General features: G+C 36.1%; 1 protein-coding gene across 2 annotated transcripts in view; it reads right to left on the reverse strand.

Annotated features, from left to right (window-relative positions):
- cbfa2t2 (CBFA2/RUNX1 partner transcriptional co-repressor 2) overlaps positions 1-11278 on the reverse strand; it is a 34925-nt gene extending 23647 nt beyond the window's left edge. For both annotated transcript variants that reach the window (XM_051112316.1, XM_051112315.1), the window contains exon 1: positions 11139-11278. In XM_051112316.1, the coding sequence (XP_050968273.1) occupies positions 11139-11166 (28 nt within the window). In that variant the 5' untranslated portion in view covers positions 11167-11278. The remainder of the gene's footprint in view (positions 1-11138) is intronic.
- Between the last annotated feature and the right edge of the window lie 3944 nt (positions 11279-15222).

Genomic DNA, 15222 nt, shown 5'->3' on the forward strand with positions numbered 1-15222 from the left:
TCTGGCACTCAAAGGCTAAACAAAGTACATGCCAACTGAAGGGAGGGGAAGTTACCCATAACACCTCATGCTGTGTGTGCCGTTACTATAGGATGAACTATTCAACTTCTTGTGCTGTTCACATCCAAAAAAGTACAATTTTATTGCTTATATGAGACCTAATTGATGTTTCAAGTAACTTTGTTTCAGATGTCTCTTATAAATTGCTTAGAGGAAATAAAACAGATGCAATTTTTTATTTTATTTTATTTCAGTTATTGTTTATTTTATTTTATTTTATTTCAAGTAACAAAAATGTTTTTTAGTTTTTTTTTAGTTTAGTTTACCATGCTAACAACCCTGACTCCCAATTGTTACATTTTTTATAACAACAACTATATTAATAATAACAATAATAATAATAAATATAAAACACGTATTTATTTATTTATTTGTTTGTTTGTTTGCTTGTTTGCTTGGACAAAAATTGTGCTTTCCCCATACAAAAGGAAAAAAAAATCATCCAAACATTATTATAAACACTTCTTCTGCATGTCGGATCATTTTCTTTTCACCTGAGGCGAGGGAAGCGAGTTCAACAAAATCTGACATGTAATAAGAAACATTATCTACAATATGGTGTCATGTGGCACATGCTCTCTATCTCCCTATCCATCTACATCTAGACAAATAAACAGGGCCCTGACTAGCAGCCAATGTCTCCTCCTGTCCAAAAAGAAAGTCAAAAATGCATGACCTCACTCTCAGAGATTTCTCAAGCCTTTGGCATCACAGAGAGAGGGAACGAAACCTGATAACCAGCAGAAATAACAAGAATTCATCATCTATAGTGAAGGAGTTATATATAATCCAGCCTGATTAATTGGTCAGTACTGGATATTATCGCCTCATAACAGAACTCATCATTCAGCCTAACGTCAGATACTAGATCAAACCATTTTTGGTGAATTTTTCAGTAAATATTGTGTAAAAATAAAACAGTGATGAAATATGTTGTAAAATAAAATCTAATAAAACAACTGATCTAAAATAATTTGATATGCTATCAAAAAGTGTGCATGAATTGAGGGAGTAAATATCAACAGCGTGATGTAAAACCTGTTGATTGTGTGCAAACAGTGATCTGTGCCCTTTAGGGAGCGTGTTTGGCCTGCTATTCGAGTTAATGAGCGTTAACACCCGCTCCCTTCATTTGCATGTAAATGCACATCTATAAAGCTTGGCTAAAACAAAAAAACGACTTTCTGCTCGAAATGCATCTGAAAGGAGAGTGTGGCCATTACACCACATATGGAGACACTGAAGGACACCGCAGAAAGTCTGTTTCAAATTAAAAATACTGAATGACAGAAGACTAGCTCTGTTCTAAAGCGTGCTGCCTACCTAAAGTATTTTAACGCAACAAACACAAAAACATATGCTGCCTTCTAAAATGCCTTATCTTAGCCAGAATCTAAAGCAGTATTGTGTTATACTTGAAGGAGAAGCCAATCCCAGAATGCACCGTGACAAAGCGAGTGAAAAAACATCCAAGATGGCAGACAAAGCAAGGGAATTGCATGTTAGAAATATATTCCCAGCAAACAGGAAACGTTCTCAGAAGGTTCTGGCAAGGTTTTCTCAACGTTACGATCAAACATTCTTGCAGTAACGTCAATAGAATGTCCATTCAAAGTTATTTTTTGTTATTTATGCTGGACCACAAAACCCCGTAAGGGTCAATTTTTTTGAAATTGAGATTTATATGTCATCTGAAAGCTAAATAAATAAGCCATTGATGTATAGGCCAATATTTGGCCGAGATACAACTATTTGCAATTCTGGAAAAAACTAAAAAAAACAAAAAGAGAAAATCATGCATTGCTAAGAACTTTAAAAGTAAACTTGTCCAAAAGAAGTTCTTAGCAAGTGCTTATTGCTAATCAAAAATTAAGTTTTGATATATTTACAGAAGAACATTTACAAAATATCTTAACGGAACATACTAAATATCCTAATGATTTTGGGCATAAAAGAAAAATGGATAATTTTGACCCATACAGTGTATTGTTTCCTATTGCTACAAACATACCCGTGCCACCTGAGGCTGGTTTTGTGGACCAGGGTCGTATTTATGCATTGTTTATAGAACGTTTTCTGAAACATTTTAGTTCAGCGTAACATTTTTTAAATGTAACTGCTTATTTCGGAATGTTTAGAGAAGATTCAAAAGTAACATTCCCATGATGTTTGCAAAATGATCAAATGGAATGTTCATTTGTTTTTAAAACATTTAAAATACTGGACATTTTGAGACATTCAGAAGTACAAAAAATACTAAATGGACTGTTTAACCCAATATTTGTATGTTTTTGTACTTATTAAGAGTATTGTGTTACCTGTAACATGCTAAACTAATAAAGCAAATGTCAAGGTCTTCAACACCAAAATAGCATTGGTTGATGAGTTTCATTGTTTAATTTTGTGTGAAAATCTTTCTTTAAACACATGATACAGAGCACAGGAGCCTGTTTCTATCTGAATCGTTACAATCCTTTACTTCCATCTGCAAGACGTTTCCTCCATCTGTGGATGTAACGCAGCAGGGCGACAGATGTGAACACACTCGTCCTGAACTCGCACACACACAGCACGGACTGCTGTTCCAAATCCACATCCAATCTCCTCCACAGCAAAATCTCTTTCCAAGCACTTCTCTGCGTCCGTCAGTCTCTCTCTCTGTGTTTGTAGTGGCATTCCTGCTCGGCTCTCGGCTCCAGTGTGTCTGGCCGCGCTGCACGCCTGGGAGCCATTAGTTTAAGTAAAGCCTGACACACAGACACACACTCGACTCCTCTTACAAGACATACAGACTGAGTGTGTTTGTATGTAAGTGAGGAAACGTGTGTGAAAGAGGTGTGTGTGTTTACTTAACTATAGGTTTGGGGACCAAATTGTCCCCAGAAGTGACTTAAATCTGACTAAACCTCCCTTTGGGGTCATCCAGGAAAGTCGTCAAATGAAAAAAACATACATATATTCATATGTATATTAGAATTAAAAAACCTTACTTTGTTGCAAAACAATGATTGGCTTAAAATGCCAAATGTAATTAAAAATTAAATACATTGTAGCAAACTATGTGTTGTTTTCATTACAATTATTAAAAATGGTAGGGAGTATGCATGTGTGGTATTCAGTTTTTCATTTTCAAACACAGACAAACAGGCCCTGCAGTATCTGAAAACCATCATGTACTGACAAGTGTAGTTAAGTTAGTAGTTAGTTACTCCCCAACACTTCAGCATCTGTCCCAGCGCGTGCATGAGCGCAATTTATGAGAGGTGGGTCACGCGCTCTCTTGGCCACATCACCCTAAAGTTTCCACTTTGAGAGCCAAGAAGAGAGTCCACACACACATGCACACACACGCAGTTTACTGTTAGACAGATATAATGACCATCAAATGACCAGTATACACAGCAATCCTTTCGCATTACCTGAATCTAAAACACAGGATCGTCACATTTCCAAATATTTGACTTCATTATGTTTGTCCCTCAGAAACATTTAACAAATCCAGCAAAGTTTCACTAATGTTTTTGTAAAGTTCAAAAAAGTTTATGGAATGTTCCTATAACTATTAATATGGATACACATACTCAGAACGTTGAGAGATAACATTCTTACAGTATTAAAAGTAAAGTTATTAAAATGTTTAAAGAAACATTTATAAATAACAAAATTGCATTTTACCATTCTTAGAATATTAAAAATAAACCTAAGTTTGTTACCTGGGAAGCTCCTTGATCAGATGCTAAAATAGAATTGAATAATGTGCAGTATATTAAAAAAAAACATTATTTGAAACTACAAAGTGTGCAACAATAAATGTTTATATAACATATTACGCAACACTGTCACATGACCTCACAATGTTGCATGTTTAACTAAGTCATCTTAGAAACAAAGATGCATATTTAGCATTTTCTGCATTTCGCAACACATCAATCTTTTATTATTTCACTAAAAATGTCAGAGACCGGGAGGTCGGTTATCTTCATCTGACCCGACGGCATTCACCGTCCTTGCGTAAGTTTATCGGAGAATCGCTTTTCAAAGTGACAAGAAAATGACGAGGAGGAATTTACTGCCTCGTTTTACAAGAGAAGAACTGATGTGAAGTACATGTGTGTGTGGACAGACAGAGAAACACACACCGCTCCATACCGAAGAGGTCAAATCCCAAACCAGGTCTGGTGTAAACAACCTCCCGACTATATTTAAGACTTCTGATATAATCACTGTTAGTCGACACAAATAAATGACATACAGCAGCCATGGCAGAACATGTGATTGTCATTGCACTAAAGCACATTCTAGCAAAACCTCACCAAAGGACATTTATAAGACTTTTAAATAATAAAATATTAAATACTGCATCCGACCTTTGTGACTTTATTAGTTAATTTTAAATGCTTGATATTTTGTTTTCTAGTGCAGTGACATTCACACGTTTGTAAGTGTGATTTACACGTCTAAACAGTTTCTGTGGCCGTTGCATAATGAACGAAGGACGTGGGCAGTGACCTTGAGCCTGATTTGGCGCTATATATATATATATGTCAGATCCAAAATGTGCTATTGGAATAAAATGCATCCGGAATCTCATCCGAGTGGGATGAAAGCATGGATGAGATAACACGGCTGTAATGGGGATATTTTTCTGACAAAGACACAAAGAGCTCTATCCATGTGGGATTCATGCCGAACGAAATCCAAGACACAAGATGAGAGAAAGACACCCAATAAAGGAGACTGTGTTCAGATACTGCTTACTGCATACTGAAATTATATAGTGCACAATTTAATGCAATACTATTATACTGCTCGCAAATGTATAATATTTTTATATAATAATATATATTATGATAACAAATTGTTTATATGTAGCATAAATAGTATGAGCTCTAGAAAAAAGGCTTGTTTTGGTGGATGTTTGGAGCTGGTCTATATCTCTTGTTCTCCTACACCGCACCTGTGTTTATTCTGAATTCTCTGTCCATTTTTGGCCTCAAGGCAAGAGAGCAGCTGTGTTATTGGCACAAACACACACACACACACTTAGAGCCACACACACCTGTGTTTGCAGGTGGTTCAGCTGGAGTATGTATAGAAAACACCTGGAGAGAGAGAGATAGACAGAGAGACAGTGAGTGAGCACCCATGGGGCTTTTTACGCTGTAAACCAAGGACTTAATTATAGTTGTGCAGATAAGAAGGGAAAGGGGATCTTGTGTGTGTGTGTGTGTGTGTGAGCATGCCTAAGGTTGGATTGCAGGATCTGTTCTGGCTTGTCAAGACCACCGTTTCCCACAATCCCTTTGGCATGTTTACCAGTGCTGGAATGCCGGAGTCATTTCGGAGAATCGGTTCTTTCAAACAGTTCGTTTGAATGAACCAGTTCAAATCATATGATTCTCCAGTTACTTTACATTATCTCTTTGCAACTAGCTGAAATAAAATGCTTATTTTAATAATACTTAAAAATAATTACACTTTTTAGTTTTAATTTAACCCATAAAATGTTTTCAGACCAAATCTGGATTTAATTTTTCAGTGTTGTTTGTGAACCAGTTCTCCTGAAGGAATTGACTCACGAGACTGATTCATTCCCACATCAGACATCCCTCACGTGAGACATAAACGCTGCGCTCGCCTCACATGCTGGTAATCACGCTCATATTCAGAGTATTTCATGGGAAAGATATCATTACAGCCCTCTGGACTCACAAAAACAGACAAAAATAAAGTGTCTCATTCACTGTCACATTCATTCAGAAGCACTCCTGCCAAATCTACAGCAGAAATATAATGGATCGTTGAAATGTGACACAGACATCCTGTTTAATGCGGCAGTGTGGCCTGAAGCATGAGAAACAGTTGGGAATACACACACACACACACACACATCAGGTCTCAATGTCAACGCTCTGGTAAGTTCTCACAGTCTGCACTGAAGGCGATTTTTATCCCCTCTTTTTTTTAATAGTCCATCGGCCACTGATGGCCACAAAACAGCTGGATTTCCCATCAGACCGAGACCGAGAAATAAAGGATCAGACAGAGAGACAGCAAAGGAAAACAAGTAGTGTAATGTAACCGCTGGATTTATTTTTATTTTATTTTATTTTTAAATTACACATATGTGGGAATCTCACATTTTATGTTTCAAAATATACTGCAAAATATATCAAAATAAAATATTATTATTTCACTGAGATACTATTAACGTTTTCTTAACATATTAATGTTTTTATTTTTATATTTTCCATTTTAAATTTAAAGTGTTTTGTCATTTTTAATTTTTTTATATTTAGTTTTTATTCGTTTTTATTTCAGTTTTAGTTATTATAGCACATGACTTAACTAAAATAATAATTATATTAAGTTATATTAATTTTTTTTTATTTGAAAATGTTAATTTTATTTAGTTAATGTTGATTTTGGTTTAAGTAACAAAATGCTTTTTATGATCTTAATTTCAGTTTCTGTTTTTTTATTATATTATTATATTATATTAACCATGACTGTGATGCAAAAATAACCAACTAAATAAATAATAATAGTTGTTATTAATTATTTACATTTTCTGTACATTTGTAACTATGCATCATGGTACTATTTGTTTCATAAAATTTATGCTGATTTCAATTTTAATTTGGTTATGAAAATTTGAGCAAGATAATAATCTTAATGGTCTACAAAACAGACTCTATTGTCTTACAAACTATAAAAACTATAATTTCTTTTTTGTTTATTTGCAGGGTGAAATAGCACCTGGATATTGGATCAAGAGATTCAACCTTGCATCAATGTTTCTAAGGTAAAGTTTCTTGAATCTGATTCTGAGTTTACACAGAAGTTTGAAGGAAATCTGCCTGAACTCTATAGAAACTGTGGGCGGAGGAGGTGGAGGGTTCGTTCTCAAGCGGTGTGGATGGTGGGGGTCCTAAAAAGCTTTAATGGCATGATAAGCCCCTTTCACAAGCCCTTAAATGCTCCTCCCTCTGATAGACTCCTCAATGACTGGCGTCTTTGTCCCTCTTTAAACTCCCACCGCCGCAGAGAGAAGCAGAAAGTTCAGAGCGCGATCAGCCGTCTTGAAATAATCCCGCCACTCCAAACCCTCCAAACTGCAATTGCTTTGTTTTCACAACAGCCGGATCAGCTGATAACCATCAGCCCTGCAAACCATCGCACAACAATTCAAATGACAACAAAATGCATCGCTAATTCGGGAATCTGCAGTGAAAAGAGCTTTAAAGGGACCGTTTAGCAGATGATCTTTCTGTGTCATCATTTGCTCTCTATCAGTTCCTTTCAACACAAACTTGATGTTTCTTTGTAGATATTTGTAAACTTTTCTAGCAATTTCAGAGTGACAATTGTTTCAAAGTAAATCCTACACCAATTTTTTTCATTCTAGTTGGTGATGGAGCGATGTCAAGCTCCAAAATCAACCAAAAAAAGTCCATATGACTTGCATGCAATATTCCAAGTCTTCAGAACTCATGCAATTATTTTGCATGAAAAATCTGAAATTTAAGATAAAACAATTACATTGTTAAAATAAACCTTGCATGTCCCTAAGGTCTCAAAACTAATCTTAATCGTGCTCTTGTAAACTACTCTAACCTAAAATTTCAGAAAAAAGGACTAAATGAGTTGTCATGCAACCATGGTGTAGTTCGTTTACAGTCTACATTTAGCTTTTACTTTTGCCGATTGTATTTAGACTTCATTGAAGATGTGTTCATTTGTGAAGATTCTTGGTTTTAGCAAACAAAATGTGTACGAATCAACTTTTGTTGTGCACAGAGCTTATTCTATGCAATAATCCAATGGAAAAGCCAATGGTAAGAACCAATGGTGAAAGAATATGTCATGTTAGGTCTCACGTGCCAATCGTAATGTGACACGACTGAATATGCACAAGTCTAAGGACTTTAGAGCAATGATACTTTCCATCTTTAGGCTAAGCGAAGTGTATCAAAACAAAGACAGTTGTCAGCACATCAGGATAATATTGGTGATGGAATCACATAAAGAAATCTGGATTCTTCTAAACGGGGTCAGAGGCGCGACTCCAGGCGGTCCGGTCCCACAATAATCCGTATCTCCAGCAAAAACTGACATTCTGGGCAACAGTCGTTCGTTGGTGGTGAGAGAACTATTCGCTGTGGAGCCTCGACATCTGGATTCAATCTTCCACAGCCTGTCCGCGCAGCGGTGGGCGACGAGAAACATCTGGTGGAGCTGATGTCAATTACTGCGTTGTGTTTCCCTTCCGAGATAATCCATCCAACACACACAAGCGCGTACACGCTCGCGCACAAACGGCCTGCTGAGCGGCTAAACACAAGAACGGGGTCAATGACATCCACATACACGCACTAAGAGTCATATTTAACTTTATCAGTGGATGTTTGACAATGTTTTAACACTCCGCAGCCCTGCAACCACCAAACAGTTGAATAAAACGCAGTGCATTTGGGTTCCATCTAGGTTGCATCGAGCGTCCGTTTTATTACGGCTGGGACTCAAAGGCTTTGGTTAATTGCTAATTGGACGCAGCTCTCAGCAGTTTGAGAAGAGATCCGTGGAGCCGAAGCGGGCCAAGATTGCCTCGTTTAAACACTAACAGCTGCTTAAACCGAAGCGGAGACCCATACTTCATTCCCCTCTCTTCTTACTCTCTCTTTCTGACGTGCACAAACTCTCCCACACGACCCGAGCGCCGTCATGCCAGCGCTGGAGACCCCGGGAGCGAGAGCCAAGAGCAATTAAAGCGCTAATTCAAACCTGAAGGGCCCTTTTGTCCTGTGTTTCCTTTCTTCAAGTCAGAGGATCGGAATCTAACCACCCCCCAACACACACACACACACACATACACAAAACTTCCCGTCTTTCAAGAGCTTCGGCCAAAGCTGAAGGGGAAAATTACACCAAAATCCTTAAGCTTCACGTTTCCAACTGGATCTGCACCAATAATTGGATCACGAGAGGCTCACTAAAGAGGGATGTACATGAACGTTTTAGTCTCCAGGATGCTGGACAAAATCATAAATATGTTGTTTTGGAAATTGTCAGTTGTATTATTATGGTAATACTGTGTTTTTTAAAACAAAACTTAGTACGTTTTCCAGATATTTACCATAATTGTACCTTGATACTTTGAGAATACATTGGAAAACCATTTAAATATCATGCTATCATGCTTCCAGCATGGTAGGTTTTCAAACTGCTAAAGTACCATAGTATTACCATCTGAGACCATAACTGTGCCATGAAACAACCTACCAAAGCAAAAAGAATTAAAAAATATTTTTTGTTGACTGAAATAAAACTTAAATAATATAAATATCAGATAAAAAAAAAAACTTACATTTTAAAATCAGAAATTTTGACCAATTAACAAAAAATAAAATTAGTTAAAGTTAAATTATTAAAACTAATTAAAAATGAATTAAGGCTAAACAATAAATAAATAAGACAAAAGCACATCATAAAACTGCTAAAACTTGCCAAAATAACAGTGATCTATGGTAATATGGTACTTCGAGTTTTACCATGGTACTGAAAATTATGTGCCATGATATTTACATTACTTCACAAGTAATTTGCTATTTACTGTCATTACTAGTCAAACTCCAAACCTCACTCATCTATAGCCTATCATGCCCTCATGTGGTCAAAATGATCACCGCATGATCTTCAGCATCATCAGCTACCAGTTCAATGCATTAGGTATTCAGGCCAAGGAAACAAACCCCAGGGACAAAACAATGCCCTGCGTTATTCTCGAGCACGAGTGACCCTGACAGCGCTGCTGTGGCACCAGGACGTTTCATTGCAAACACACACACACACACACAACACATTGGCCTCATGTAGATCAGTCCACCAAGCACCACTGAAGTCCAGATGGTGTGAAACTTTGCCGAAGGGATTAACGCCAAATCCTCCAGTGAGACACAAGAGAGGGGTCCGTCTCCGACCCTCAAAACAGATTAGAGCTGGTTTACCTCACCATACAGACAGCTTGCCCTTACTACCATGGTATTAGCATGAAAATATACTTTGATACTGTTTGAGAACCACTGGCACTTTTTTACATGATGCCAGAGGACACTTCAAAGAATTACAATGATCATCATCATTATAATGTCCAAACAAACAACAAAACAAGGGAGAACCATGGTACTTGTCCATAAACAAAACAAAACATGGCTATTTCACCCTCACATAAAAAGTACTGTGGTTATATCATCAATAATCCATCATTTTTATGTGGTACTCCAAGGTATTTGGAAGAATATTATGGTAGTACCATAGTACTTTGTTTGATCTCCACTCTTCCCATGGTATCAAATACCATGTTTTTTTTTTATTAGCATATGCAATGGACCTCCACGGTATTCTTTATAAGTTTTACATTTATCAACTTAAGCACACACTTTTAGTGATATAAAAATGAAGTGCATTAGATAATTTTAACATGTACTGTAAATACCATGGTATAGTATCAGAATCTACTGTGGAAGCCTATTACTATTGGACATCATCATAAACAAACATAACATTGAAAAATGGATAAAAGAATACAATTTAACATGCTTTAAAGATACAGTAAACATCAATTTACCAGTTGCCACTAAACAATATCACAGTTAAGGAGGGAGGGAGGCTCCATATGATTGTAATTATGTTAAATATGATGTTTAATTAATTTGTTTAAAGCTTATACATTATAAATGGAACTCAAAAGAACGCAGGAGTTTGGAACGCTCGTGTCCCGAAGATGCTGAAGAACATCGACACGCATGCGCAGACTGAATCACTTACAAGAACTTACAGTCAATACAATACAGTTGCAAAGCAAGAACGCATTTTGCGGGAAAGATAGCTTACAGTAAAAACAGTGACGATTGTTAGTATGGTATTCACCATGGAAGACCGTGCACCACAAAACATGTCCTATTCTCGCTGTTACGTTGATTTTTTTAGTGTGACATGCGGCGATACATGTTACTGTCAGATATGAACTGCACAAAATGCTGCAAACATGCAGAATCACGTAATATTAGAGGACTTACATTGAAACGCGCCTGGAATCCCGACCATTATGATCCTTACTTTGCTGACAGACTCGAGCTGCGCGCTGTGCGTCGTGTGCTTTGTAGTTCTTCACTGAAATGATAGATCCACGGACTCAGTGTGTGTGTGTCTGATGGGGGTCTGAACACACTGACAGCATCTCTAAGATTTTCATTACTGGAGGTGGAGCTACAGAGACTCTGCTGTTGAATAAAATAAAAAACACTGTGGTGATACCATGGTACAATGATGATACTAGATGCTACTTTGATGTGTGTAATGGTAATGAATGATTACTGTGTCATACACCACCATAATACCATAATACCATAATGTTCAGAAAGTATCATGTCCAGAAAACATGCTAAAACCTTGGGACATGTCTGAGAAAAAATACCATTTGCATGTTTCCAAATCAAATGTACCAAGAAATCTTGTACTTGTGGTTTATTGATAATGTACCATGGTATGAATTTTAGGACCATGACGTACAGTACCTTTACTTGAAGTTTACTTGACAAGTGACAAATATAAATATTCCATATAGACTATAGACATTTTATTAGTTTTGATTTTAGTAAAAATAAATAAATAAATAAATAAATAACAACAACAACAATAAAAATGTACAAAACAACAAAAATGTAGGGAATTTCTATATTTTGTATATTACATATTTTGTATGATACATATGACCCTGGACCACAAAACCAGTCATAAGTATTGCAGGAATATTTGTAGCAATAGCCAACAATACATCGTATGGGTCAAAATTATCGATTTTTTTTTTTACGCCAAAAATCATTAGGATATTAAGTAAAGATCATGTTCCATGAAGATATTTTGTACATTTCCTACCATAAATATATCAAAACTTACATTTTTATTAGTAAAATGCATTGCTAAGAACTTCGTTTGGACAACTTTAAAGGCGATTTTCCCAGTATTTTTGGCGTAAAATAAAAAAAAGATAATTTTGACCCATACAATGTACTGATCAAAATTACAGATTTTTCTTTTACGCCAAAATGTTTAGCCAAAATGATATTAAGTAAAGAAGATATTTTGTACATTTTCTAGTGTAAATATATCAAAATTTATTTTTGATTATTAATATGCATTGCTAAGAACTTCATTTGGACAACTTTAAAGGCGATTTTCTCTTTTTTTTTTTTTTTTTCATCTTCAGATTCCAGATTTTCAAATAATTGTATTTTGGCCAAATATTGTCTTATCTTACCAAACCATACATCAATGGAAAGCTTATTTATTCAGCTTTGATATGATGTACAAATCTGACTCTGTATTTGGTATGTTTTTGTTGTTGTTGTTGTTTTTGTTTTTGTTTTAACGAAACAGCCTCTTATATTAACGTTTTTGTTGTTTGTTTTGGTTGCAACTACAGAGTGTGAAAAATCTTCAAACAAATGTACAGGGTTACAGGGTTCCTGAAGTGGCTGAGAATCTAGTCTAAGGTTGCTGTATTTTGCCATCTGAATAAAATCTATAGGGTCTAAATTGTTTTTCACCCCTGTCAGTGTTGATGCTGTGTCCATCCAGGTCCTCATATGCTGGTCGTGTCTCTAAGCAGGATGAGAGTCTCTCCCCTCCTCCTGTTGCCTCCCACACAAACACATGCCGCTCATTCTTTCCCAGTCCCCTCACGAGTCGCCACCTGCTCCTGAGCGTGCGGCACAGCTGCTGACCAACAACAACAAATTAACACCCACCGTCCGTCCTGCAGCGAGGGAGCCATGCTGCGCCTCCTCCTTACTGAAACGCACTGAAAAGATACTCTTCCTCGAATCTGCTCAAGTCACACATAAAATGTCATTGCAATAGATGCAGAATATTAAAGCAAGAGTCTTTAAGAGTAAATATGCACAAACACTCTTAAAAACAACATTTGATGCTGAAATAATAGATGCTTGACTTGAAGACAGTCAGTATTGTGTTTGTTTGGGGATAATGTTAATGTGATTCTTTAAACCTGACCACCAAAAATCACTAACACATCAGCTGATAAGTGTTGTTAGTAAAGAGAAAAGACTCTGTGTAAATCCAGACAGACGGAGTAATAAGCGTGCCGCCTATGAATACATCATATATGTCACCCAGCAGGCCTTTGTGATGATAATTTGTAACGGGCAAATGAAGCAGCGTGCGTTACGTCAACAAAGACAGAAATACGTTAGTCCGAATGGCAGAAGTCACCCTGCTGATGTGACTCGTGCCAGCGTGTGTGTGTGTTTGACAGCTGGGCTTGTGTCTCTGAGTGTGTGTGTCTTTGTCACTGGTCTATTTAGTGCATTAGCAGGTCTTTCACAATGCAACAGCTTGAGAATGACCGAGCGACACACACACACACACACACGCATACAGGGTCCGTCTGCCCCCTCAGCTCTTGTTCTCCTGCTGTTCAGATCCTGTGCTTGTGATTGTGTACCTGCTGTTCTCCTGAGGTCCACGCAAAAGGCCGGGGTCAGAAAGGTCAGCAGGCAGACGCCTGGTTAACCCTCCAGGGTAAAGACATCACAGACACACACACACGCCACTTCAGGACAGTAAGATTATACGTGAGCAGATGGACACCAGCGACAGCTTATCGTCATACAGCACAAATACATACATTTACATTTCATTTTTATCAGGCAAACACAGACTGTTTGTAGTGAGCTGCTTGTGCTGAGATTTGACACAAATAGAAAACAAAGTTGTGTTTGAAGTTTTAAATTAAATTTTACTGCACATAGGCAAATGTTATTTATACACTATCATAGCTGTAATTATTATTTTGAATTTCATTTTAATTTCAGATAATTTTTTGTTTAATTTTGCGAGGTGCTTCCTTGTTTTGTTTTAATTATTATGTTATTTTTATGATTTTAAATTTTGTTTTAGCTTTTATTTATTCAAATTTTTCAGCTTACATTTATTTCAATTAGTTGCCAAGTGAACATTGCTTATTTTTGTTTACATGAAATTTTCATCTAATATTTATGTATTATAAATATTTTTGTAATAAATTTATTTTACTTCTAGAATGTATTAATATTAGTCAGTACTAATTTTAGTTAATACGCTAGTTAAGTATAATACAATTATACTTATGAACCTGAGGTTTAAAGTAATGTATATTTAAAAACTACTATACTGACTCACTCATGCATTTAATTACACAAAAAGACAACGCAAAGGTACTGAGACAGACACACACAGGTCTGAGACCCCAGACAGACATGAAGGATTATGAGAGCAGATGGTAAAATGGTAGAAAACACCCAAACCAAAATATGCAAATATTCATATAACACCCCCAAACACACCCACCCACACAAACAAGCATGAAGTCCTACTGTAGCAGTTTGAAAAAAAAAAAAAATTAAAAAACTATAAACACCTACTAATACAAATTCAGTGGTACATTATATGGTCTCTACATTTTTATATGTATGTAAACATAAAACATGCATAGGCTGGTAACTTTATTAGTTAAAAATGGAAAGAACAACAGTTTGCTGTTTGTTTTTTTTTTTTTAAATCTGATGTAAGTGAATCAAATCAGAGACTTGCTGAAATGACTATACTGTAATAATCATGGTTGTGTTTGTCTTATTCTCTGATGATCTTTCAAATGAAAGGGAAATCTGTGAAATCATTCCTCTAGGGAAACAATTATATTTCTAAATGAAAAAAAGCAAAATAAAGGTTTGTGGCCTGTAAGATGCAAATAGTTTCTTTCAGTCAAAGCAAGAGATGAGCAACACAAAGCAGGTTTTTGAACGAATCGTTGACTCACTCATACATACATTTACATTTCATTTTTATCAGGCAAACACAGACTGTTTGTGGTGGGTTGCTTGTGCTGAGATTTGACACAAATTAAAAAAGTTGTGTTTTAAGTTTTAAATTAAATTTTACTCCACATAGGCAAGTGTTATTTATACACTGTTATAGCTGTAATTATTATTTTGAATTTCATTTTTAATTTTAATTAATTTTTGTTTTTAATTTTTGTCAAGACTTGTCTCATTCCTGAATAATTCAGTGTTGTTGAAGAATCAGTTAAATTAATAATTCAAT

This window comes from Labeo rohita, chromosome 6 (genome assembly GCF_022985175.1).
Source record: "Labeo rohita strain BAU-BD-2019 chromosome 6, IGBB_LRoh.1.0, whole genome shotgun sequence".
Lineage (NCBI taxonomy): Eukaryota > Metazoa > Chordata > Actinopteri > Cypriniformes > Cyprinidae > Labeo > Labeo rohita.